The sequence below is a fragment of the Heliangelus exortis genome, chromosome 14 (assembly GCF_036169615.1).
Source record: "Heliangelus exortis chromosome 14, bHelExo1.hap1, whole genome shotgun sequence".
NCBI classification, from domain to species: Eukaryota; Metazoa; Chordata; class Aves; order Apodiformes; family Trochilidae; genus Heliangelus; species Heliangelus exortis.
In genome coordinates, this window is record NC_092435.1 from 11,653,575 (window position 1) to 11,681,393 (window position 27,819).

Consider the following 27,819-nt stretch of genomic DNA (forward strand, 5'->3'; position numbering starts at 1 on the left):
TTATACCCTGCTCCTCACCCCCCAATGCCGTGGCTGTACCCGTGCTCAAGGGGACACATCCCACATCCCAGGGCTGTATCCCACCTCCTGCTCCCCCTCCAAGCTGCTGCTCAGCCTTTCCTCCCTGGGACTCTTTTTCTTGGCCCTTTCCCATGGAGTTTTGCTACAGGCACGAGTTCTGCCCGTGGCTCTGTCTCCGTGCAGGGCTGGAGCTCAACTTTGCCCTTGTTTCAGAGAACAAACACATGGTTTTGCTTAGCACTAGCAAGGAATTACAAGCTGTATGTCTTGAATATGTATCTGCCAAGGTAAGTACTTTCTGCTGTGAACTCCAACAATCAAAGCTCAGGGTTATTTGTTTCTGGTATAGATTTACCAGCTGCTGGTCTCTTCACATTTCTTGCTGTTTTCTTTTTTTTTTAATCAAGACGTCATGGCCATGTTGAGCTAGGAGGTCTGGCAGCTGATGTGCAGGGGGTGGCTGGGCAGACCACGAGGCTTCCCCACTGCCCCGGGCAGCCCACACACCAGCAGCAAGCTGGGGCAGGAGCTGGCAGGGAATCTCAGTTTACTCTTTTCTACTAAATCTACTGGAGGGGAGAGATGGAACAAGCAGGGTGTTACACGCCCAGACAGTTCCCTGTAGTCAGCCCCCAGTAAGGAACTCACAGAAATCCTCTGGAGTGCCAGCAGATCCTGAAAGTTGGGGGCAGGGGTTCCCTATCAACCATTCTGAAATGTGCAGTGGTTGTTTGCTTAAAGAAAATAAGGAGAAGCCTCACTCTGGAACTGTGCATCCCATATTGTGAGGTTCCTGAATGGTTATTTTTGTGCTTCACTTTGCTTTGGATGTTGGTTAGATTGTGAGGGAAAGCTCTGCAGAAGGAGCAGAGCCTGGAGGAGCCACCACAAACTCGTCTTGGCCTTGGCAGGTGGGCATTTGTGTTTGCAAAATAGTGTAAAAATATGTTTGCAGTGGGTGTAAAAATGCAAACACAATGAGTGATCACTCAAAGGCTTCCTTGCAGCTGATCCTCTGGGGGCTGGACACACAGAATGAGGACAACTGGAAATGTATTTGTGATGTTTCTGAATCAGATCAGCAGTTCTCCATCCAGCTTACACTGAAAAATTTTAAGTGTTTTGAGCCTTGACTGTCAGATGGACAAAGCCTGTGCAGGAGTTTCAGCTACAGAAGGAAGGTGCTGTGAAGGGTGAGGAAGTTGTAAAAAATGCTCAGGATCTGCAGAACTGCCTTGGCAGCATCAGCACAGACAAGGTTCTGAGGCCATTTGCTTGGCTTGCACAAGGTTCTTTTACAAATACATAATTTCCCACCCTGCCATTTAGAATTTACTTCCTACCCAGTGTCTTAGCCTGAGGCAGGTGTGGAGAGGGGGCTGGGATCAAATCAGACCACAAACAGAACTCTTCAAAGTAAGAAAATGCCACTGTTCTGTTCTCTGCACCACTTTTTGTACCAGCAAGGATATTGTTTTTCTCCACGAGCTGTCACTCTGGCGTGGTACACGGGGTGACAAAGAGCAAGTTTCAGGACTTGAAAAACTGGCTAAGTCTTTACAAAGAAAAAGTTTATCTAGCTCAGAGGGTTTTTCTTCTTGCCAGATTTCAAAGGCTTCTTCAAACAATGAGAGCAACAGAGACTCTTGGGGCAGTTTTTGTGAAAATTTTGAAGTGTAATTTGGGAGCTGTTATCACTTGTCTTTACAGTGCAGAGAAAAAGGGATTTTGTGGGTACTCTCTGATAATTTACTGACTTAAAGGCCATTTGTTTTAGTCCTGGAGTTATTTGGCATGCTCAGAGAACTTTCAAGATCTCTGCAGCCCCAGGGAAACATTGGGTGCAGCCTGAGGCTCATCCAGCACCTCGCCTGGAAAACCTCAACCTGTGCTCCTGGCATGGGATCCATGTGTCTTTTTTTGGTCCAGAGAACCACAGACAGAAAAGAAAAATTAAAAAAAAAAAAAAAAAAAAAAGCACCTGGCACAGAGCCTGGTGTAGCTGTGTGTGTGGAAGCAGAGCCAGAACTCAGCAGAAGCACCTTGGGGGAGCAGAGCCTGGGGGGAGAGGGGTGGGCTGGGGTTTAGAGCCCCAGACAAAGTAAAGCTGCTTTTCCTGGCTGCAGGCAGGGCTGTCTTCAGCCTGGCAGTAGCACAGAGCATGATGCCTGTGTCCCTGTTCTCTAAGGGGAGGTTTGAAATTGGGAGAAAGGAAGGGAGGAAGGAAGGAGAGTTTCTGGTCCCCTCTCCCCCTGGGAGGAGGTGATGCTCCTGGGAGGAGCAGAAGGGAATGCTGTGGAAGGGAATGCTATACAAGTTTTCTACACCAACAATTCAAACAACCCACCAAGTGCCCCAGAATGAGCCCTGGAACATAAATACAACAAAATCTCTGCTCACCAGAGCTCCCCATGCTGGGACCTGCAGGTTTCTGACTTTTCATCCCTCCATGCCCAGGGTTTCCGTCGCTCGGCGCGGTGCAGCCCCTCAGGTTGGTTGGTTTGGGTGGGTTTTTCTTCATCTGCCTGGGAGGATTTCCTGAGCTGCATCGATTCTGAGCATGCTCTGAGCTCCTGCCCGAGGACACCGTTGGCCAGGGAGGTTTTGCTGAGCAGAGAGGTCCCTGCAAATCCAGGAGGCTCAGGGATGGCAGCTCAGCCCCTGAACCTGGCCTTTAAAAATAACCTGAAGGGAGGCTGAGAGATGAAAGGAGCCCACAGCAAACAGACCAAAAAATAAAATAAAATAAAAGTCCACCAAACACAAACCCTTTAATGAAGCTGAGGGACTGGGGCTGGACCAACAACTTTGTGAGCAGAAGGAGACCTGGTAGCTGGTGTCAGGATGAATGGGCTGCTTGTCACAAGGCTTACGTGCAATTTGCACAAGCAGGGAGGCTGTGGGAGGAAAAACAAGGTTCAATGAAATCTTTGAAAAAGCTCTGCTTTTGCAGTCCACCCTTAACATTTAAACTGCTCCGAAATTGATGCCTCCAGATTCAGGCTCCTTCCATTACAGAAGGAGGGGGAATGGCTGGGGGGTGGAGAGAAAACTTGTTTAGCTTGATTTTTGGGGTAAACTTAGATCTCTTCATGAGCCTTTTTCCTGGCTCTCTATGTTAGTGGAGTGCAGATAATTTAACGCATTCTTCCAGCCTCACAACAGCATCAGTGTTTGGCTGAGAGCAGTTCTGTGGATGACTCCAAGGAGCAACCCCCGTTTTCTGTGTATTGAAGAAGTGGCCACCTCTGTCACAAAGAAACCCACGTTTGGGATTCAGAACAGGACGTTCTGCAGAGCAGAAAGTTTGTAGAAGAGCTGCAGGGGAGCTTCCACCCATGGGGTTTTGGGCTGGCTCACCCACCCATAGCTGAGCATGGTGAGAGAAAAGGAGAGGGGGGAGAAGAGGATGGGATGAAGAGGAGGAGGAGGAGATTTCAGTTGGAAGGGACCTACATGATCAGCTGGTCCAGCTGCCTGAGAGGAGCCACATCTCCTCTGGTTACCCCTGCTAGGGTGGTGCAAAGGGAATTCCTGCAGGAGGTTTTAATGCTGGGCAGTCTGACAGTTTAGGAAGAGGATGGCTGCAGTTCCCAGTGTACCCAGTTCCACTGCTGGGTGTCAGGCTGAGCTACTGCATTTCTGTCAACCTGATCTCTAGCTGAAAGGTTTTTTTTTCCTTAAAACTAAACAAACTGGACTTCTGGAAAAGGTACCTGAAATGGGTGCCAAGTGTGAGCAGATACAAATACAAGGAATGCAGCCTGTTCTCTTCTCCCAGTCTGCTTGTTCCCTGACAGGAAGGATCCAGCATGGCTGATGTTGGGTTTTTAGGATGTTATTCTTGCTGCTTGCTCTGTGCCCCTGGGCTGTCACGCAGAGAAATCTGTGCTCCTTCTGCCTCTAATGAGGGGAAGTCAGTAACCTGAGGTTTTGTGTTCCTCTGCCTGCCTGTTTCCCTCTTACCAGCCTGGTCTGTTGGGTGTGTTGGGATTTTGGGTGGCTGGTTACCTGCAGCCAGGGGGTGGGATGCTCAGCAAGGGGCTGGGTGCTGCAGGGCTCTGATACCCAGAATGTGGGTGCCCCAAAACCAATGAACCTTTCAAACACCTCCATGGCTGTGTCTGGGCTGTCTTCCCAGTGGGTTTGCATGTGTTTGCCAACGTGTCCTTGAGTTAGAAACAAATCGATATTGAGGGATATTGAGGGGCTGGTTTGGGTTGGATATTAGGAAGAAATTCTTTGCAGAGAGGGTGCTCAGGCATTGGAATGGGCTGCCCAGGGAGGGGGTGGATTCTCCATCCCTGGAGGTTTTTAGGAAGAGACTGAATGTGGCACTCAGTGCCATGGGGTGGGAACCATGGGGAGAGAGAATCAAGGGTTGGATCTGATGATCCCAGAGGTTCCTTTCCAACCCAAATGATTCTGTGGATTCTACAGGAAAGGGGCTTCAATCAGGAGCTCCAATGCTTAATTTCCCATTAAAAAAATAACTAGTTTTGTGATTTCAGATCCCTAATGCTAAACAAAACTGGCAAATTTGGGGGGGCAGGACAGTGTTTGGTTTGTGAGCAGTCAGAAAGAAGCAGGATGTGGCCCTTGCTCCTTCAACCCAAGCCCAGGAGCTCTTCCTGCTGCTGGCAGCTGCCCCCTCACCCCTGGTTTTCTGAAGGGCTGTTGTGGTTGGTTATGCATTTGCTGATTTCAAGATTGAATTTATGTATTTTGGGGGGCTGGAGTAGTGTTTCCAAGCAATAGCTCCAGTCTTGGAGCTGGTAGTGGTGGCTCTTGCTGCCTACCTGGAGCTGCAGGTGAGTCCTGCCCCGGCTGCCTCCTGCTCCAACACTTCTAAAGACTGAAAAATAGTCTCAAAATGTAAATATGGGAATAAACATTCCCACAAGTCATCTGCTGTTAATTTACAGTTGGATCAATTCGTTTTAATCCAAAAACAGCAGAGCAGTTTCCAGTCTCTGAAGAACATTGAATATTATACTTCATATCATAAGCACAAAGCTTGCAGGGGATGTCTTTCCTCCAACTGTTTTATTTCACCCAGAGCATTTAGTGCTTTGCCAGATTCTGTCTCTGAGGGTCATTGCAAATCTGTTCTCCTTCTGCTTTTCATAGAATGCTGAAAAGTGAGCTCTGCTTGTGCAACCCCTTAACTGTTCTTGCCATTTTAGCTTGGAGGCTTCTCTGTCTCTTTTTTTTTTTTTTTTAATTTTCTTTATATTTTATTCATGCACACATTTAGCTTGCTCTCCCAGGCTTATCTTCCCCTAAACAAAACAAACCAAAATAATAAAGTAAGTGTATGAGCAACCTGTGCAGTGCTGCCTCAGCAGATTGTTACCTGAAATAATGTGAATTATAACTATTTTATGCGCAGCATAAATACAACTTATTTTCTTTACCCTTGTAACCATCCAAGGGGTGAAATCCCAACGAGGTACAGCCACATGCAGGGTGAAATTCTGAAATTCTGCTGTTTCTTGCTGCTGAGCTGGTGGGGACTGAGGCTGCTTGGGTGTGTGAGGCTGCAGGGAGAGCTCAGGCTGCAGGAGGCATCCTGGGGGTTATATCAGAGCAGGGCAGATGGGTGGTGCCTGATTTATGTCTTCATTTACCTTTTTTTCTGGCCTTATGTGGAGGAAAGACCTTGGTAGGAAACCAATGTTGTGCAGCTGGCCAGGAGCAGGGCTGAGCTCAGTGTCTTGTGCAGGGTTTGATTCCTTGCAGCTGCTCAGGGTTAGCTGATTATCTCCTTAAAAGAGGAGTTTTGATTTTTGCAGGATGACTTAGGAGGCTGATGGAAACCAAGAGAGCAGAAAGCCAAGTATTTAGGCAGCCCTGCACAACACTTCCCAGAGCTGACACCCCAGCTGCAGCTCTCCCCAAATTCTCTGTTTGCTTTCTGGAGTGATCCTGAGGGAGGAGTTGCTGGAACAGCTTGAGGTGAGCATCACCTTGCACTGGTACAGCTCACACTCACCTCACAGGGGATTTTGCTTTGTGGACTCATTCCTGTTGAATTTAATTTAATTCTTGAATTTAATTCTTGTTGAATTAAGCCTTGCTCTGAGTCCCTGCTGCCTTGGTCCCTGTTGTACAGAAGGATGCTGCAGAGCATCTCCATCCTTGAAGGCAAGAGCTGTCAGGGAGCAGGCACAACCCTTGGGTGCAGAAAACTCCCCTCTCTTGGCTGGCTGAAGGTCTCCCCTCGGTGTTCCTTACCCCATGGATGTGCTTCAGGGCTGGGGAGGCTTCCATGGAGCCCTCCCCAGGGTGTGGGTGCTCAGCACCCCCAGGGTGAGCGGGGTGAGGGCTGAGCACGTGGCAGCCCAGCTCACGGGCTGGGATTTGACAAACATCCAGGGTGACCCCAAGTCTGGTCCTGCTTGATCTCCCCCTTCCCCTGAGCCTTGGTAAGCAGTAAGAGGCACATGCAAGTGATTATTACCGTGGCCTGGGGTGGCTGTTCCTTGTTGTTTGTGCAACCCTCAACATGTGCTTTATCTTCCAAGAAGGAGGGGGACGTGTTTGGCACTTGGTCCACCAGGGACTTTGCCAGCCCTGGGGTTGTCACCACTGCAGCTGCAGCCTCAGCTCCTCCCTGCACCCCGGGGCTGACACTGGGCTGCCTGGCAGAGAGAATCACTTAGTTTATCCTCCTCATAAATGCTTTTTTTTTCTTTTTTTTTTTAATATGTGTGGCCTCCGGGTTCAAGATTAAGCCAGTTCTGTGCCTTCACTACACAGATCTGCTCTTTGCTGCTTTTCTTCTCCACTACCAGTGATGCCTGACAGCTACTGGGGGGGGGTTTGTCCCCAGCACACTCCCCTGATCCCTCCCCTGTCCCTGCCATCCATCAGCAAGCCTGGGTGGATCCGTGTCGGATGCCAAAACTGAGGATAGAGTTAGGAGAATCGGTTAAAATCTTAGAAAAACTTCTCATATCCCAGAGGAAATCTTGTTTTCTTTGCAAAATGTTCAGTAGAAAGTTGGATCCAGCTCCCGCGTTCTGTCCAGCTGGCAACCCCCTCCCAGAGTCATCCAAAAATTGTTTTGAAACCACAATATTGACAACACTGACCATGAAACACACCAAGTGGGCTGGAAAATAATGCAAACATTGCAGAAAAATGAGTGCAGGGCCTGGAGACCTCGGCTGAAACGTAAGGAAAATGGGAACTGCAAATGTTGGGGGATTGGGATGGTGAGAAATGGTACCAGGTGCATCTCAGCCAGGGCCCTGATTTCCATTTATAGAGAAGCAAGAGCCATGGAGCCATGGGTCCTGAGGTCTGGGGCACCCTTGGATCTCCTGGGGATCCTTTGCAGAACTTTCTATGCACTACTTAGATCTGGAGAGCGTGTTTTGGTCTTTATCTGAATAATCCTTTGAAGTGCTGAGCCATGATGTGGTTTCCTGCAGCCTCCTAGCAGGTGCAAGAGAATTGAAAAACAGTTTTGGGGGTTGTTGGTTTGGGGTTTTTTCTCCCCAAAATAAAGACTGTTTTGGGGGAAAATCCTACAAGGTTTATGCCTTATCTGAGAGGAAGATTGACTCTAGGTTATTAAAAACTTAACAAGGATGCAAGCTTGAGCAGGGCTCCAGTAGCAACCTGGATAACATAGGTCCTGCTGGAGCAGAGAGCTGCAAGTGGAGCAGAAATGTGATAGTCTGCAAAGGCCTTTAGTGGAAAATACACCCAAACTTAAATTATTTCCTTTATTCTTTGTTTGGGGCTTGTGGCTGGAAGGTTTTTGGAGTTTCCCAAATGGCTTTGCTAACCTATGGGAAGAGCGTCCCAGAGTGATGGGCAGCTGGGGAAGATCCACCCAGTGTGGCCAAAACTCAGTCCTAGACTCATAGAATGCTTTGGGTTGGAAAGGACCTCTCAAGGTCCCCCAGTCCAAGCTCTGCAGTATCAGGGACACCCTCACCCAGCTCAGGGTGCTCAGAGCATCCTCAAACCTCACCTTGAACATCTCCAGGTCTGAGCCCTCAGCCCCCTCCCTGGGCATCCTGTGCCATTTTTCCAAAAGTAAAGAACTTTTTCCTGGAAGTGCATGAGCTAAGCAAAGAGTCTTGGTGGTTATGAATTCCATCCCAATTTCTGTGCCTCTGGGACACGGGTAAGCAGCTGACAGCACATCAAAAGGCAAATAAGGGCTTAGCAGAGGTTGAGGCATGGAGGACTCCAACATATTTGTCTGACCTCCCTTACCAGGGACCATCCATCACACCCACATTTCTTTGCAGTTTGACCCAAAGCCCATCTGTGGCTGCCCTCTGGCTTCTCTCTCCAGGGCTCTATCTGCTGGGAAATCCAAGGGAGCCTGGCAAGCCCCAGAATTTGGGAAAAAACATCCGAGCAGCTTCACAGCATTCGAGGGAGCCAGGTGTTGGGGAACCAACAACACGGGGCTGTAAGGACAAAGAGCATCTCCCCACCCAAGGTCTCCCCTTCCTGTCTGTTGGACCACAAAAGCCATGCTTGAAGCACAAAGCAACACCTGGTGCTCCAGGGATTGTTTTTTTTCAGGTTGCCAGAAGGGAGAAATAACAGTTCCAACAGCTGGGCAAGCTGTCACAGCAGCATGCAGGTCACTACACAGCCCTGGAATTAAAATCTTTGTGCAAAACGGGCTTCAAAATGTGCTGGGGTTGTGCCTGTGGTTAGAAATAATCAAAAGGAGCAGAGGTGGACTCTGAAAATACAGGAAAAAAAGCTGCTGGTGGCAGGAAGGTGATGGGGAAAGCACCGGCCTGAACCACAGACCCATGGAATCATAGAATCACAGAATAATTTGGGTGCAGAAGCCTTTGGTTTATCCACCTGGGAGCTTTGTCTCGAGTGGCCTTGGCCATGGCTTGTTCACTCTGCCAGCTGGAGCCACCAGAAATGCTCCACAAATATCCACAAATAAATAAAACCTCCTCTTAAGGCACTCAGAGTAAGGTCTTGTCACTCTCTTGGCTCTGAGCAGCTTTCAGCGCCACGTAGTGGCAAGACAGCAAACAAACACTGTCTGTAGTCCTATGCATAAATAACAAAAATTAGTCAAGTAGATGGCTGGAAGGGGTTTTTTTGTGCTGATCACTGTGATATTTTTTTTTTTTTCTTTTTATGGTTATTGCTCTCATTGTGTCCAGCAAAGAGAAACAATGAGTTATCCACCTCGAGCTGGACAAAACCCAGGTAGTGCAAGTGGCAGCATAACTCCAGCCTCATGGAGGGTTGGAGGTTCTGGCTGGCCACACAAGGACTGATGAAGATACAGCTTGATTTTCTTCATTTGGTGGTCTCCAAGCATGGAAAGATAATTAAGATGAGAGCAGCTGGGCCAGTGTTTAGAGAATGCAAGCAGAGAGAGAAGCAGGGAGGCAGCTGGGAAGTGATGCAAAATGCACATGGAAGGCATCCTGGCCCCTGGGGTGAGCCTGCCTGATGCCAGAAATTTTGTGGGTGCTCTAGCTGGGAGCTGCCTCTCACCAGAGAGCTGCTGAGGAGTACCCATGGGCCCAGCACTCATAGGGAGGTACTTGTTCTTCCCACCATATGGTAAAGTGGTCCTTAGAGGATACTAGGGCTGGGAAAAATATTTTCATTAGAAATGGAAGCAGGCTCTGCTTTTCCAGTGTAGGAATATATATAGGAACAGATAATTCCAATAATTTCTGCTCTCCAGTTCCTTGGTAAAATGTATCATTGTGTTTACTACTGGATTCATAATCTGCTCTTTGGGAGAGATGGAGTATTTAGCAGTAGAGCTCAATTTTAATGTCAGAGACTCAATTCAGCTTAGAAGAATTCCCTTATGTTAAATGAGGCTGTGATGTTTATTGTCTCCAGAGAAATTTGCTCGAGTAATTTCATTAGTAAAAGATTTTAGGGATTGCCAAGCTCATGAAAATTAAAAAACAAAAATCAAAGCAAAAATATGCTGCTGTCATGGCTTAACACACTTTGTGTCCATTTTCACATTCATATTTTCATACCTGAAAGCCAGTTTTCAAATGTGGAGACTGAGTTTCTCGGGGGTGCCAAGCCAGCACATCCAGCTGCCAAAAAATGTTGGCATCAGGTATGGCAGGCCCAGTACCCTGAAACAATTTGGGTGGTCGCCAGGCACCTACGTGCTCTCAAGCATCAGAGCAACATCTCCTTAATTAGATAGGACTTTGTACTGGGTGGGTGGGTTGGTTGAGCAGCAAGTCCTTGGTTCCTGGCAGACTCTTGGAGGAGGAGAAACCTCCTGACTCCCAACTCTAGGTCCTTGAAGTGTCCCTGGAAGATGTTGGAATCTTTTCTGTGGTGGCTCTTTGTTATGGGTGCAGAGTGTTTCAGGGTTTTTAGGGTGCTGCAGGGTGTTGCAGGGCCAGGACCAGGCTCCCCTCAGCAGTATGATGGCTCTGCATGAGAGATCCATCATCGATGGCAGCAGCATCACTGGGTTTGGGGCGTGGGGGGCGAGGTGGCCCCTTCCTGGAGCAGGGGACTGTGACTTGCCCTGTGCCACCTCTGGCTGATCATAGCCAGCAAAGCAGGAGCTGGATAAGGAGCATGAAATCGGGGTGATAAACTTTCCATTTTCCTCGTTCAATGCAGAGTTAAATTAAAAATGTGAAGGGCTGTCCCTTCATCCTCCTTACCGTAAGAAGGTTTCGCAGACTCTAATTAATTCACCCTATTTTGTGGTGAATTAAAAATGGAAACAACTTGCCGAGGATCTTGAGAAGAGGAATGATTTGCTTCATGTGTTACATCTCTTCTTTCAGACGTGGGCTTTGGACTATTGGTGTGTGCTGCTTCAATGAGCCAGGCCAGGCAGCCCTGGGAGGTCCAGGCAGGTCCCGGCAGCTGGGGCCCACTGCCGGTGCCGGTTCGTGTGCGGGGGGGTCCCAGGAGGTGGGGCCCATTGTCGGTGCCGGTCCTGGGAGCTGGGGCCCGTTGCCGGCCGAGCAGCACCATCTAGAGGCCCCTTCCCGGCGCGCCGGGAGCAGCCACCCGGGAGGGCTCCGGGCGGGCTGGCTGAGCTCTGCATCTCCCAGTCCAGCTCTGCCCTTGGGTTGCTCCGGGAAGGGAGCTCCGTGGCTGTAGGAGCACCAATATGTGCTGGATTTGCGGCATCCACATGTCCAGGGAGAGCATGGCTGCTCCTGGAGAGCAAGGAAAGAGATTACTTTCTCCTATATGTTTGATACCTCCAGATCTGAAAATTTCCAAAGCTCCAGATTTTCATATTCTGTATCCACCCTCTGGTTAAAAACCAAGCAGACACAAATATGTGTCTGAATGTACCATCTCAGGCATTTTGAAGCATCCCTCTTTTTTTCCCAGATTTCTTCTTGGTGACCTGAGTCACACCTTGTTTGGTGTGAGTCACCCTGGTCCCCTGCTCCTCAGGGTGCTGGGAAATCCAGGAGCTGGGAAGCAGGTTGAAGAGCATTAGCACAGCTCCCTCAGTGGAGATACTGAGTGAGGAGCAGGAGAGTCACAGGTGAGCTCAGGAAGAGCAGGAATCAGGCACCACTCTGAGCTCCAGCAAAGGTGAAGCCTTTGCTTTCCAGGGCACTTCTGCAGACAGTAGTGCCCTACAGTGAGGCTCAGAGATGCTGACAAATAGTGAGGGGAATTTATGGGGGTTTTAATGGGGTTTTCTTTGTTGGACTATTTAGAAAGGACTTTGCTGGGGACCAGGGCTGAGGTCCTCTGAGGAGGGCCTTGTTCATCAGTTTGTCATGAGGCTCGTTGTTCCATAAAGCCACTCTGAAGGGAAGGAAAACAGATGAGAATTGTTGGACTCTGGGGAGGAATGGGACGTTGCAGTTTTCACAGGTGGCCTGAATGAAAAAGAAAAAAGTAAAAATGCCCTGTGGTGTTATGCTGTTGCCTTTATGTTGCAAGCCCTAAAAGTGTGTACTGCTCGAATGGCTAACAGAGGGGAAGGGCTGAGGAAGGCAAACTGCATGCCAAGTCCCTCTGCTCCAGGCTTGCTGGATTGATAATATGATCAAACACCAATTGTATTTGAATAAGTGGAAAAGCAGCTCCAGGGCAGGTACAGATGGCAGTGGCTGCTGGCCCTGCCTCCCATGTATCCAGGAACAGCTCTGCTGCAATGAGACTCCGTGCACGTGAAGTTAAGACTCAGAGTTGTTTTGCTGCTAATGTTCCCAAGGGAAAAGTTGTAGTTTAGCCACAGCAGTGAAAGGAACACCCTAATCCTTAACTGAGCTTACTGATAAACACAGTTACATCATACTTACCACTTTTTAATACACCCAATTAATTTTCTCTTCCTGAGAAGAGCTGGCCAGAAAAGCAGACCTTTTTTCCTCCGCCTGACACAGTCATCATGTCATCACATGAGATTTTGTTAAAGGCAAAATTCCTTCTAACCTCAGCACAAACAGTGACAAGCAAAGGAAAGAGCAGCAAGAGAAACCTCTTTCTTGCAGGGAGATTCAATGAAATATGAGCATTATTTATTTAGAAAATTATTGCAATATCCTTGGCAGGCACCAGTGAAACAGAAGCATCTGTCATCTGGCCTGGGGCTACCACAGAGCTAATGCTCACATTTCCATGTCCTGTATGCCAGGTACTCAGATGTGTGCCCTTCACTGCAGCCTTTCCTTGAAGCTTTTTGTATTTTCTAACATGCTTAATTACAAATTTAATTATTGTATTTATTTTTTAGCATGAGAGGATGATAGAGAGGAGACCTTTCATGCAGCACAAAGTAGGTAACTACTGTAGGGCTACTTGTACTGCTGGGGAAGTCACTTTAGTTGTGGATGAGGAAGGAGAAGGGTCAGCAATCTTTTGGTGTCCTGATGAAAGACCTGGCAGAGAGAAAGGGGCATTCTCTCATTTTCACATGGACAACAGAAGTGTGCACCTGTATGGTGAGGGATGTCATAGGGCAGAGACGTGAGATAATGGAAAGTAATGACAGTGGAAAGCAGAGAATCTTGCCCAGACTTCTGCATCTTGAGGTCTTCCAGAGCTCCTTGTTCTTCATCAGCTTCTCAAAACACACAAGTCCCTACATGCAAGCCAATTACAGAAGTAGCAATGATGTGTTTGCCTGCATGCTGGGAAGACTACAGGTGATGAGAAGTATTCATGTGGAAGGAGGAGTTCTCCTTATGAAGGGAAAGGTTGAGAAAAAACAGCTGCTGGTTGCAGGATGCTCTTCACCCTTCATACCTCCCTGTGACTGCATCCCATCCAGCCAGGGTCTGTGGATACAAGTCCTCCACTGTCTGCTAGAGAGCTTCTCCAGGGTTCCCTATCTGTCCCTGTCACTGTGGAGGGGACTCCAGTAGCCAACTCGTAGTATTTTGTCCTTTCTTCATTAGTTTATGAAGAAAATAAGAAAAAATGAAGTCTAAATGCTGAAATCCTGAGGGCTTCAGCTGTTTTTCCAGTCAGATTTAAAAGCTGTAGCTTGTGTCCCTGATGAGGTGTCAGAGGAGTTGTGGGCAGGGCTTCCCCATGTCCAAGGAGAGCATCACTGGTTCTTGCGTGCAGGGAAAGTGGTGACTTCTCTTTTGATATCTCCAGATATGAAAATCTCCAAAGCTTCAGATTTTCATTTTCCATATCCTTCCTGTGGTTACAAAACCAGACAGACATTTTTATGTTTTAAAAATGTAGAAATGAACCGGTCTTGTAGCTATTTGACTGTGGATCTGCAGTGGCTGCTGCTAAGTGACAAGTGCTGTGTTTGCCTTTTTCCAGGAGCAAAGCTTTGTCTGTGCTTTGAATAAAGTCAAGAGTTTCACTGGAGAGCCCTGGGACAGGAGTGAGCACACGCTGGTGATTCAGTCTGCAGCATCTCCTGGTGACTTGCTCCTCCTTGTGCCTGGCAGGGAAGAAGGGAAGAGAGAGAAACCTGGCTGCACCTTCTTGATGGAGAAACTATGAACTGTGCTACCCAGTAAGTAGAACAGACTCCTCTGAGCACTGATTATTTACCTGAAAGCCAAACGGAGGTTCTGGTGGGATTCAAAAATCTTTTTAGTGAGGACTGGAACCAAACAACTCCCTTCAGTGTAGCTGACTTTGGAGATTTTTATTAGCTAATTAGATGCCACATGCAAAGGACAGAACAGAAACCATGGCCTAAGTTTAAATTTAGTTGCTCTATTAATTGAGTTAATGAAGTCTGGCTTACATCCTATGCAGCTGCCAACCTGTATGGCTCTAAGAATATTACAAGGCATTTTCCCAGAGAATGTCAGTAACATCACTGACCTACTGATGGCTGGCTTAGCATGTGGCAGGACTGGGGGAAGACTGGTAATCTTACAAAAGTTGACAAATTTTGTGGTGGAGTTGGCCTACCATGCTGGATCTCAGCAGTGCTTTCCAGGATGAACAGGATCATTTTTTGTGTCAGTTGAAATGAAAATAAAATAGAGATTCTGGGACTGGGAAGAAGGGAAAGCAATTTTCACATCATTGATGTTAGGAAGCTGATCAGAAATCCTTCACTTTTAGGACTGCTCCAACAAAGAAATGACAGGTTTTTAAATCCTCCCACACAATGCAGTCATATGGAAGTATCACTGATTATTGTGATATTGTATTATTTACTCCCCATCACTGTCTTTCTTAGCTCTGGTTTAAAGTACACTTATATGTGTGGGTTTGTATCTATCAATCTGTCTAAACCAAATCTTTCTGCTTAGCTTGAGAGTCCTATGGCTCACCTGGAGCCAGCTTGTGCCACAGCACTGAGCCCAGTGTTGAGCAGCAACAGCAAAGCTGCAGCTCAGATGAAGGAACTTTTTCTCTTCCTTTGGGAGTGGGGGCTTCCACCACAAAGTCAAATGTTTTAGGAAGTGGAGAGATGCAGTTTGAGCTCTCTAGAAGCCAATACCTGTATTTCTGATATTTTTTCTTGAAGCATAGAGACAGTTTAAATTCTTTCTTCTCTATATGGTGATGCACAGAGACACTGTGCCCCCAAAATTGCTCTTTACCTGGTCAGTCAAACGGAGCATTTTCCTATTTTATCTTCATTCTGAGTTTGTCTGCAGAGCACAGACATAGCTGACTTGTAGCTCTCACCTGGTAAAACTGTTTGTTTGAACTCTGGTGACTACTCAAATTCACCAGTGGCTCCTTCAGAGGGCCACTTTTGAAGGCAGCAGCTGTTCTTTCCTTCTTATCTTCTAGGTTTTGCACCTGCAAATATGCAGAGCTCCCAACTTGATCTCACATTTTCACAGTGATCCTCAGTGGCAGCCCCCTGGAGAGGGGCTGTCATTCCAGAGCTAGTAGGCATAAAATCTGACAGTTCCCACAGCACAAAACCCAACAGTTCCCATTGCATAACCCAACAACTTTTTTATAACTAGACACTACTCAAGCCATAAAAGCCTCTCTGTACTCCATAAAAGATGTCTCTAGGCCTGTCCAGGAAAAAACTGATTTTTAGTTTACTTGCATGTGCAGAGTTGAGGACCACATTTACTGTTTGTCCCTCAGTCCCCTGCTATTCAGAGTGCTGGATCTCTCTCTCCCTGCTGCACCCTGAGCATTGCAGTCCTGGCCACATCCCAGATATGACTGGAGGTGAGTTCCAGCCTCCAGAGCTGCTCTGCTGATGGTTGTATTGCCTGGTTCTATTTATTCCGTCCACCATCTCACTTCCAGTGGTGCTTTTGAACATAGCAAGAGAACATTGTTTTTTTTCCATGGTGTCTGCTGGGAGCTGGTGCTGTCTGGCTGTCCCTGCTCTGTGCCTGCAGGGCACTGGCTGCCACAAACCCATTGCAGGGGCAAGCTGGCAGAGATGGAATGAGGGTGATGGCAGGTTGAGTTCATGCCTGTGTCTCAGCCCTGATTTTTTTTCTAGAATAGCTGCAGATATATTTCTTAAAGAACCAGACAGGGAAGATAAACACCTACTGAACACAGATGAAATGTAGAAGACCCCAAGTAACCCCGGGTGAATGGTTTAGTTCCTCTGTGTTTGGATATAAAGATAGAAACATCTTCAGTTTTTAATGGTTTTCCTGAGCACTCAAAGCATCCCAGTTGTTCTGCCTTTGCTGAAGACTCTTTTTGTTGGAAAATTTTTCAGAGGAAACTCTCAGAGGTGGAGAGTCGTTTGTGATCTCAGCTAAACAATACTGTGAAATTTTCTGTAATAATCTAGTGTGAAATCAGTTAGATGTGAATTTTTTTTTTTTCCATGCATGATCAAGTTACAGTTAGGGAACAGATTTTCTTCTGGTGTCAAGCTTAGAGGTAAACCCTGAATACACTGATGCTATGAAATAAAAGAATCCCCTTGAGCCCCTGCATGGGTGCCAGGCAGTGCAGCAGCCTTCCTGCCTGAGGGATGCAGCAGCAGTTTCTTTGCAGCATTCTGCTAGAGTAGCTCATCATTGGGATTTCAATGAACTCCAAGGGTTTTCAAATTCCAAACACTTTCTCTATACATTGCCCAGCACGTTAAACCCGTGCTGTGTGGCTGCTGCTCTGAGGACAGGGCCTTTTCCATGCTGCCTGATGCACTGCATTGGACTAACTGCTTTTTTTCTATATTCTGTAAAAGAGAAACATCACCCCTACTGCTCTCCATCTTCACAAAAACCTGTTGTGTTTTCCAAAGCTCACTATAACCCAAACAGCAGCAGGAGGAAGTTGTGTTTTCTGTGCTATTTTTTTGAAAAAGTACAAAACAAATCCACAACATTAACTGTATAGTCAGCACTGTTTGTCTGGGCAGAGGTATAAATTATCATGCACTGGTTTAATTACCTGTAACATGTAAGCCTGATTACATTTGCCCCTAGAGAAAAAGGAGACTTCTCTTTCCTTCAGTATCTGGAGTCTCACCTTTATTTGGTGTGAGCTGACTTACACCAGCTGCAGGAATAAAGCCTTTCCCACTCTATTAATGTAGGTGCCCAGGTATTTCACTGTGGAAGAGCAGCCACTTCCCTCAGTAGCCCTGTGTTTTCTTTGCAGAATGACAGCAATAATAATGGGAAGTGGACTGTGAGACTTACACACTCCATTAGTTAATAGGAGTAACTTATCTTACCCTGGGATGGGCAATAACAGGATCACAACAGGGAATTTGCCTGTATAATGTTGATGTAAATGTTTTCTTTGCAAACCCAAAGCACCAACATGACTCTGGTTCTGTTTCCAGAGAAGCTACTGGCCCACTATGCAACATAGTTTACACTTTGTTTTAAAAGTTAGGCTTTTGGTCTGGAGTATCATGAAGAGTTAACCAATCCATTCACCTTTTGTGAAACGTGTGTAGAGTTTCCAAAACAGATAAATAGAGACTATTTATAGGATTGTTGGAGCCAAGAACATCAAGAAACTGAAAGAGGAAGGTTTTGGTAGGAAGACATAACATCTTTAGTTAGATCAGCTGACATCACTGGAAAAAAATGGACGATGTTTCAGTGCAGAAGTCTGTGTTATTCAGCAAAAGAGTTTGAGAGCCCCTACAACTGTCTTGGTTTGCTCAGGCTCTATTAGATGGTGTAATAAAAGATGTTATCACTCCCTACCAATGCCAGCTCTCTTGTACAGGACTCTTCCACACTGTGAATCCAGTCACAAACGTTCTACATCTTTCCCCCAACCATGGCAAACTTAGGATTGAAATAAAGCCCTGTCTCACAGCTGCTCTTCCTGCTACACCATCTCCTCTGGGGCTAAGCTTGAGCCACATAAAAACATTCACTTTAAACTGATTAAGAGCTTCAAAGCTGATGCTGCACAGTGCTGCTTGTTCCTTGCTGGGAAATCTCATTTCAGAAGCTAGACTTTTGGGGTCACTTGGCACTTCTGCAAGATCAGGGCTTGTAACCTCAGCCTGTCACTGGCCCCAGTAGCCATGGTCCCTAAAACATACTCACAAGCGAGTGGTTTTGAATATTATATTTTCAGTTTTTACCTTTCCAGCCCTGTACATGTTTGGGAGAATTTTTTTCTCCATCTGCCACTAGATGGTATTGCTTCAGCAGGCACTTCCTGGATGCTCTGGGCCCTCGCTGAGACGCAGACCCCAAAAAGCAGGGGCCCTGGTGCTTTTATGTTGCAGAGCAGCCCAACAGCACAGCCTCTGCTCTTCCTGAATTTCTAAATGTGCTCATTACACCAAATGGATCCAAATGAGCTGACTTCAGCAGTTACACAACAGGTGACGTTTCCACCTTGCTTTTCATTTGTTACTGGGGCTGCAAGGCAATTCACAGGGTGCAGCTGAAGGGGCTGCAGCAGGAATGAAGCTGAGGAGCAAAAGAAAATACTCCAAACAACTCAAGGTGCATGAGTTACCAGAATAAAGGATTTCTCACTGCATTTCTTGGGCAAACAGGAGTCCCTTCACTGGCAGACATTCCTCCCATAAAGCTCACTGCTGGAAGCTGGGATGGTGTCCCAGGAAGGGAAATGCTCTTTACAGGCTTTATTTTTATAGATATTGTTCAAGCATTCCCTGGCAATTGTTGTTGAGATCTTAGAACAGCAAATCTTTTCTGTCAGCTAAACTGGCATCCTCTGCTTGCAGCACAATTTCTGCTTAAGGACAAATCTTATATTTACTCTATAATCCAGAAGGTAAGATGGGTCTGTGGTCTGACTAAAATTTCAGAATACTTGATATCTGAAGCCTGAAGCAAGTGGCCAAGACTTTATATGCTCCAGCTGCTTTAAGATACTGACACAGACAAAAAGTGGTTTATTTTTTTTCTCACAATGCAAAATTTTTCTAATGGTTCTGTATTTCCCTTATATGCTCAGTTACACATGCAGGAAATCACTTGGCAAAACTGTTATTAGTTTGGCAGATGAAAGGATTTGTGGCATGAGCCATGAAGTCTTTTTTATACTAAAAATTAATCACTTGGGTTGCTAAGCCTTTTGTGATTTGCTACTTCCTAATGATTGATATGCATCTTTATGGGAAGTTTATATGATGTGAGACTTACTCTGCTTGTATGTTACCTTGGTTTTTTGTTTTGTTATTAAACTGTTTTATGTCATTGCTTTTCCTACTGGAGAAACAATCAGGAAAGTAAAACCAGAAGTGGAAGGAACACCATGTATCTAGTGATTACATGTTCACTGCACCTACATTCATATTTTTCAGTCATCTGATTTATATCTTAACTATACACTGAGTAATCCATAAGCAAACAAAACTTTCTCACACATTTGGGTTGGATTTTGTGAGTGGAAAGCTGGAGTTTGATTTGATTTTATCAAGAACTACGTTGAAGTTTTAAGCTCATGTTACACAGCAAGCCCTTGTAACAAAATTCCCCTTCTTTCTCTGGAGAAAACATCATAAAAGATCTTACTAGTCACAAGCAGGGGAGAAAAAATTGGTGTTGCAGGCAGTGCTACTCCTTGCCTTGCACCTTTACAGACACACTGTAGTGGTGCAGTGCAGTGTTCATTGCCTCTAGCCCAGACCAGGAGAGTTAAGCAAGCTCTGAGAGGGAAGCTCAGAAGCAGGAATTACCAAGAATAAAGTGCTTATTTCCTCATCTTGCTGCTTGCCAGGAAAACAACCCTCTCTTGTATTTCTCTTCCAGGGTGATAAGTAGCAGGATGCCACACCAGCCCATGAGCAAAAGAAGATGCCACCATGCACTGTGTGACACTGCAGCCTGGAGCAGGAGAGAGGCCACTGTGATGGGCTGCAGGGACATTGGGTGTCTGCAAGCTGCAGGAAAACACGAGGAAAGAGTCATGTGTGGAGTTAGTGACTCACACAAGTAAGATATGGCACGGCTGAGTGCTAAGATAGCAAGGTGGATTTACCATAAAACAGGGCATATATGTTATTGCTATGGTGTATGAGACACAACTAAATGGCAACACTCAATTAAATGGCCTCAGAGTGGCTGTTTAGGAGCTGCAATGTGCTGCATTCCTGCCAGAGCTGTTCACTGAGTATAGACAATTAATTGCCCTGCAAAGGAGGCTAATTGCATAGCACAGAGACTGTAGCACTTTGGTCTTCTGTTGAAAAGCTGGGTTCAAATCCATCCCTTGGCCAGTGTTTAAGCAGAGTAGCATCCCCAGGAATGTGAATTATTGGCTTGAACAGAGCATGGTCTGGGAAATGCTCAGCATGCAGCTGGGAGAGTAAAATTTGAGTACTTTGTTTCTTGTGTGCAGCACCTATTGGTTAAACCTATTGGCTATGCTGGGGAAGATTTCTCTCAGATTTTGACCAGAAGTTTCATCTTTGGCTCGAGAAACCTCCCTGGGAGCCGCCGCCCGCACCTAGGCCCCAGCAGCCCCGCGGTTGCTATGGAGACGGTGGCGCGCCGTCTGGGCATGCGCGGCCCCGTCCGGCGGGCTTCCGGCAGCCCAGAAGGTTCGGATCGGCGGGGGCTGTGCTGGGGCCATGGAGCGCTACGATCCGGTGGCCTTGGGCGCCCTTCCCGTGTCCGACCTCAGGCAGTGAGTTCCGCGGAGGGGAAGGGCCTGGCGGCGGCAGGGACAGTCCCACCTCCCCGCCCCGGCCGGGTGTCAGGGCCTGGCGGCGCCCTGCAGCCTGCCAGAGGGAAGGGGTGTCTGGCTGGTAGGCCGCGGAGGCACGGATCGGTACCGGTACTGCCTGCCCGGCGAGGGGATGGGGGGCGGCCCACGGCGAGGGGGCTCCGGGGGCAGCGGCAGCTCCAACCCGCAGGAGCCGGAGGGGATGGAGTAGGCCGCGGGTTTTCCTGGACCGGGAGGTGGGAGCGGGGAGGCCGGGGCCGGGCTGCAGCGGAGAGCTCGGAGTTAATGCTGTGATGAGACAGGAGGTTTGGGTTTGCTGCGCAGGGAAGTGATGAAAATATGTCAGTGTAAGGAAAGGGGTTGTCAACACTGGGGTTTTAAACTGAGGTAACAAGCTCGAGGCCCTCTGTTCTGTCCGTAAGTGTTAAATAGAGAACAGCTCCTGATTCCTATCGGGAGAGTTTGAGTGCTTTCCACCCTGACAGCCCTTGAGACAAACCGTAGTAAAGGGAAAGGTGACGAATCTCAGTGGCGTTTGGTTGGGGTTTTTTTTGAGCTACTTGACTGCTACCTAAACGTTTGGCAGTACATGATGACCAAAAAGTCCTCTTGGCTTTAGTGTAAAAGATGTAGGTGTGGCTGCACATCGCTGTCTTTTGATGACTGTCAGATAATTAATTTTTTTTCCCTCGTTTCCACTTATATTTCAAGCAGCATACGATGGCACAAACGTGAATTGCAGAATTTTTTGAGACAGCATATACAAAAATTGCTGTGGAGGTGCCTGGGAGTTTTAAGTATTATTTATCTCTGAGTTGAATTGGTTTTATGCATATTTGTATTTCATAGCTTTAAGGACACAGGCCATTGGGTCTGGTAGTCTTTGAAAGTCAAAAGGGTGTTGCTTGGCTTACATGTTTACATCAGCATAAAATAATGGAGGCAGCCAAGCAGGGTGAGTGAAAACTGGTGGAAGCACACACAGAAACAAGCTGCATGTGGTGTTTTGTATCTACAAAACCTGTTGTAGCAGATCATGTTCAGGACACCTTACCAAGTACATAATCCTTTGTTGTGATTCTCTTCTTCAAGGTCGTTAAGGTCTGTGAAGGCACAAAAAAGCTACTGATATTCTGGTTTGTTGGTTTCATGTTCTGGTTATTGCTACAGTTATTGTAACTTTTTCAGTAAAACCCAACGGATTATTTTAAATAGAGAAACAGTGGCTAATTAAGAGGAACTTCATTTGCAGTAGTAGGCTGTTGAAGTCACTCTGTGTACTTCCCTCAGTCTCCTGGCCTGTAGGATTTGTCATTTTCCTATCGCTGTAGTTACTTTTTCTTTTTTTTTTTTTTTTTTTAAAAAGGGGGAACTTGGCAAGTTTTAGTGCAGAATACTGTCATATGTCAGATGTGTCTAATGTTAGATATATAGTAATTATGTAATAATACACTGATTGACATGTTAATACAAACCTCCTAAGTAAATGCTTGCAAAGCAGTATCAGGGAAAAAAATCCAAAAACTGTTTTAATCTTGTTTGTGAGCTTTGACTGGCAGAATCACTACGTGGTTTTGAATACTGTGATTTTTGTATTGCAGCCAACAAATCCACACTCCAAGTCTATCACTTCCAAACTATATGCATACTCAATTCTTGAAAAGTAATTGGCTTCTGTTTAGGGTGAGTTCTTGTCCAGTCTCAGGCATATATTTTGTGTGTTTTGTCTCTGTGTAACTTTTCTTATTTATTTCAGAAATGAGGGTTCATTAACATCAACTTTAAGAACACTTCTGTTCTTCACAGCTCTAATGATCACATTACCGGTGGGGCTGTATTTTTCATCCAAGGCTTATTTATTTGAAGGTAATTCTGTTTCTGCCAATTAGCATTACTATTACAAAAAAAGAGGAAAAGCACAATCCTCTAATAGCATCTCTGTTCTCCTTCCTGTTTTTAAATATTTGGTTCCTTATTCAGACTGAAAACCTTGTAGTGTCAGATTAGAACAGAAAACAACATAAAAAGTCAATGCAGTCTTCCCTGCATCGTGGTCTGCAATCTCATACTGGCTGCACTGTTATGCAGTGGGTTATCTACTACACAGCTGCATCATTTCTCTTCCCTAAAGGATATCTAATGACACCCTGCAGCAGACTTTTATCAGGGATGTGTTTCCTGCATATGTTGCAAATAATTGTGTATTCAGGAAAGGTTAATATTGCTTACTGGGTTTAGTTTTTACTTTTTAAAACATTCCTGCATTCATAGGAATAAACCAGTTCAGTCGTATACCCAGTTTCAGGTATGAAATGTGTGTGTTTGTGGAGCCTTCTTTTCATTAGAAAATAAATTAAAAAAGAGAATTTAGGTTCTTGCTTTGAGCAGTTCTTTCAAACTACTAACAACCAGCCACTTTCTGGCCTTCTGCAAGGCTTTAATAACTTCCTCATGCTGCAGGAGAAAAGCAAGTCCTTCAGAAGCAGGAAGGAGGGAGGGAAAAAGCAGCTGCTTTTCAAAGCAGCTTGTGAATAAATAACTGGAGTTATTACAAGATGATTCTGCTTTGGTCTATACTGCTGTATGTAGTTCTGAAGGCTGAAGCTGCAAGCTTGTTAAGTAACTTTCAAGATCCTTTTTAGCATGTTTTTTTTTTGTAGTGTTGTTTTTTGGTTTTTTAAACTTGAGGTATAGCAAGGTGAGCCTTTAACTTTGGTGTTTCAGTTAATGGAAAGATTGGTCAGTGCTGATAGGATTGAGTTTGTGTTGGAGAATGTTATTTTTGTCGTGGTGTGATGTATGGGGCTTTTTTGATGCTTGCTTTTGGGGGGTTGTCTTGGGGGGGGTGTTTATTTTTTTCATTTGTTTTGTGTTGTTATTTTATTTTAATGAATGATGAGAAATTACATTTAGGTATTTGGTCTTCTGATACTTGAAGGCTTATTTCATATGAGAGGTATTCCTGTGAGGAATAAATTGGTTTACAGTCTAAATACAGAAGGTAGAATTCCTCTAAATTTAATTGTTATTCTACTCTTTTATCCTGTTACAGTGGCAAATAAATTGTGTAATAGTTCCTCTTACCCCCCCTCCATTTTCCTGCCCCATAAAGAGTAACAGGTAAAAAGAATGATGAGGTTTCTTTGGTGCTGGAAGATAGTAACAGGAAAATTGAATGATAGAGAACTCTTACACTGTTGACTTCAAACCCAGGGTATTTTATCCTAAATATTGAGTAATTGGGATATTGCTTTATTCCAGAAATAGTTTTCAAGGTCTGTAATTATCACGGTGAATTCTTTCAGACCTCAGTCTTTTCATACAGGAGTAAAAGTAACTTTGGTCTTCAGGAAGAATTTTGATTTGCCATTTCAGTGTTCCTAGTAAGTAACACTCTTTCCTTTCTTTATTTTCTCAGGTACCTTAGGAATGTCTGAGAGAGACAGCTACTTTTATGCTGCCATAGTTGCTGTAGTTACTGTCCACGTGGTGCTGGCTCTCTTTGTGTATGTAGCATGGAATGAAGGCTCTCGGCAGTGGCGGGAAGGCAAACAGGATTAATTAATATGAAGATCATCATCACCTGATGCCTACAGACTGTACATCAAATTTTTGCAAGCTGAAGGAAAAACATTCCTTAAAATGTGTACAAAGATAAGGCTCATGCCTCAACTCTGGTTAGTCAAAGACTTGTGCTCGTCTTGAATGTATAGCAGTGGTTTCTGTAATGCTGAGGGCAGGTGTTCTGTAGCCAGTCTCTGACAGGTTGAGCTGAGGTGGTCTTTACCAGGAATCAGAATAAAATAATTGTAAGTTTTTTTAAAAATCCTGTAGCTATTTTTGCCATTCCTAATATTTCTCTGGCTTGCACCGAAAATCCCATTGGCACGAAGCAAGCATTACATCTTCAAGTAATTAAATTGCTAGTTAAAAAAAAATTCTACATTACTCATTACTGAACTGCAATGGAAAAGGTGGGATTGCACTTTGCAGTGGGCAGCTTCCTAATTTTTGTGTGCCATGGTTTAACCCCAGCCAGCAGCTAAGCACCACACAGCTGCTGCTGTACTCCTCCCTGGTAGGATAAGGGAGAGAGCTGAAAAGGTAAAAGGGAGAAAACTTGTGGGTTGTGATAAAGACAGTTCAACAGGTAATGCAAAAGCTGCACAAGCTAAGAATTCATCCACTGGTGCCTGATGTCAGGAGGTGTTCAGCCAGCTCCAGGAAAGCAGGGCTGCATCACATGGAATGGTGACTTGGGAAGAGAACACAATCACTTTGAACAGCAACCCCCTTTCCTTCTTCTTTCCCCAGCTTTATCTGCTGAGCATCATGTCACATGGGCTGGGATGTCCCTGCTCTGTCCCCTCCCACCTTCTTGTGCACCCCTGGTCACTGGCTGGGGGGTGTGAGGAGCAGGAAAGGCCTGGGCTCTGGGTCAGCACCACTCAGCAGTGACAGAACCAGCCCCATGTTACCAACACTGTCCTCAGCACAAATCCAAACCCTAGCCTGTACCAGATATCATGAAGAAAATAAACTGTCCCAGCCAAAACCAGAGCAGTGGGACAGGCATAAATAATAAATTTCTGAGTTTAGAAGTAACTGCAAAACCAGAACTGGTTAGAAACTCAGGTGATGTCTTTCTAATGTGAAATACAAAGGGTTTTTTTTTTCAAATGTATTTTTTTTTATTACAGTATAAAATTCAGTCTTCAATTTCTTTTTGGGAGGATTGTTTTATTACTACATTACTTATCTTTCCACTCTTCCACAGTTAACCTTGATGAATCCGGGGAAATGACATAGCATATTTTTATATGTCTGTACATCTATGTATTTTGATAGTTGCTAACATATATTGTTGGATTTTCTGTGGTAAAGTAATACCAGTAACAGCTCTAAGGCACTAGTGGCCAGTAGAGGAATGAACAAGAGAAAACAATCTCTGGCCATCTGCAAAGATTGTGTTTTATGAAGCAGAACACAAGAGTGATCATGTGGAAAATTTATTTCTCTTCATAACTAATAGTTTGTACACTGTGAAATGTGCTCATTGTTTACTTTTTTCTTCTGTTGTGTAGAAACTTTCTGTAGTGCAAGCACAATGAGAGTTTTGTGTTGTAGGATAACTTGATTTTCATTTCCCTGTTAGCAAGCTTTTTAGTCTGTAAATAAAACATATTTCCTAAGGTTCCAGCAGTGAACATTCCAAACACTGATGATTGCTGTTTTGCTGTTGTGCTTGAGGTTGTTCTGTTAATTTGAGTTTTCCAATGTCTTGTATTTGTTGAACCTTTTTTGGAACTGTTTTGCTTAATATAGGGTTTGGAATGATTTTGGTCCTGCATTTGTCCATGGTAAAACTTTCCCATAAACAAGACAAAATCAGTTAATCTGTGCCCAGTGGCTTGAGATGTGTGTTCCCTGGTCTCATTGCACTCCTTCCAGCCCTGGTCCTAGGTGTATGCAAGAATACAAGTCATGTCACACTAAAAAAATCAGTTTTTGCTTTTTGTGTCTGAAACATTGGCTTTCTCAGCCAGAAGCTCATTGTCAGGTTGCTGCCAGTAGACTGGAGAATGGGCTCATAGGACTTCAAATACAAATTTAGTTTGTATGTTGGCATATTGGCTTCCTGTTCTCTGGTGTATGAACTGTACATTGTAAAACAAATCCTACCTTTTAATAAAGAACTGGCCTGCAACATCCAGTAAATAAGCATTTGTGGTGAACATTTTTTGCATAACCTCTTTAACCCTTATCTTTGTTTGCTTTGGCTTTTTTAACTCTATATAGTGGAGAATAACTGAGAACATAGCTGTTGTGTTTTCCCAGCTCAGTCTTGTGCTGCTTTATGTTTCATATAGCAGAATCCCTAGATACAAAGTTAATTTCCTAGGAATAACAGGGAAATAGTAGCTTATTATAATTATTCCAAAAACCTGAAAAGATTGATTTACCCTGTAAGTATATAGGCACTACAGTATTGGAGCAGTTGGGAGGTGGGAGCTGAGTGTTAGTCCATCCATTGGAAGATCATCTTTGAAGATAATGCTTTGATCCACAGTTTTCTCCTTGAGAATAAAAGGCGACACAGGAGTCCATGCACATCAACCCTGTTCTAGGGTTTGTGTTGCCTGTGCCTGGGAGCTGAAACAGCCACTTGGGAAATGATACAGTGAAAAAGAGTCAAGTGGTGGAATTCCACGGTGATGAGGGAGCTCAGAGAACAGAAACTGCAGCCATGGAATGTAGGGTGTATCTGGAGCAGACACCCTACAGGGAATCCTGCTGTGCCTCATCAATAGTAAGAGTTTTTAATACCTTTTTTGTAGTTTCTTCAGGTTAAATGCTTCCTGTCATGTATCTGATGTTCAGTTACTGTCAAAGCTAATTATTATGGCTATTTAATTGTTTATTGGCCATTTTAATGCTTTTAGAGTTGAAATAGCACTGTACTATATTGGGTTTGCAGGGCTAGGTCTGGATATTGGGGGGAATTACAGGGTTGGCTTCTGTGAGCAGAGGCCAGAAGCCAATCTCAGCTGACTCCAGGATGGGCTCTGCTGGCCAAGGCCGAGCTCCTCAGCCATGGTGGTAGCACCTGTGAGGTAACACATTTAAGGTTGGGTAAAAATGCTGCAGAGTATCCAGGTGGGTGAGAGTGGTGAGAAGGTGGGAGAAACAACTCCAGCCACCAAGGTCAGGGAAGAAGGGGGAGGGGGAATGCTCCAGGCCCTGGAGCAGAGATTCCTCTGCACCCTGTGGTGAGGACCCTGGTGAGGCAGCCCAGGGAGGTTAATGCTGGGGCAGATACCCACCTGCAGCCCGTGGAGCACATACCCACCTGCAACTTGTGGAGGTTAGCAGTGGAGTGGGCTGTTCCCCACCCTCCCTACCCCTCCCCTCAGCAGCAAGTGGTGTTGGAGCAGTCTGTTCCTGAAGGTTTGCACCCCCCTGTGAGGGGGATCCATGCTGGAGCACTTTGTGAAGAATTGCAGAGCACGTGAAGGACTCATGTTGGAGCTGTTAGTGGAGGACTGACTGCTTCCCATGTGAGGGACCCTACACTGGAGCAGAGGATGAGTACGAGGAGGAAGAAGCAGCAGAGACAACATGTGATGAGCTGACTGCAGTCCCCATTCCATGTTCCCCAGTGCCACGTGGAGGGAAGAGGTAAAGAAAATCCTGAGTGAATTTAAGTCTGGGGAAAAGGGTGGAGCGGGGTGGAGGTGTTTTAAGATTTGATGTTGTTTCTCATTACTCTATTTCACTGGT

The 27,819-nt window shown here is 45.6% G+C and overlaps 1 protein-coding gene and 1 long non-coding RNA gene across 2 annotated transcripts; both read left to right on the forward strand.

Moving 5' to 3' along the window:
* Window positions 1-217: 217 nt before the first annotated feature.
* On the forward strand, window positions 218-20,183 carry LOC139802401 (uncharacterized). The gene is made up of 3 exons (XR_011728590.1): window positions 218-312; window positions 13,786-13,981; window positions 19,638-20,183. It is a non-coding gene; the product is annotated as an uncharacterized lncRNA (long non-coding RNA).
* Window positions 20,184-20,354: 171 nt separating this feature from the next.
* On the forward strand, window positions 20,355-26,259 carry VMA21 (vacuolar ATPase assembly factor VMA21). Its single transcript, XM_071757546.1, has 3 exons — window positions 20,355-20,499; window positions 22,295-22,404; window positions 23,957-26,259. The coding sequence occupies exons 1-3, from the start codon at window positions 20,444-20,446 to the stop codon at window positions 24,097-24,099; spliced, it is 309 nt and encodes a 102-aa protein (XP_071613647.1). The 5' UTR covers window positions 20,355-20,443; the 3' UTR covers window positions 24,100-26,259.
* The last annotated feature ends 1,560 nt before the right edge of the window (window positions 26,260-27,819 follow it).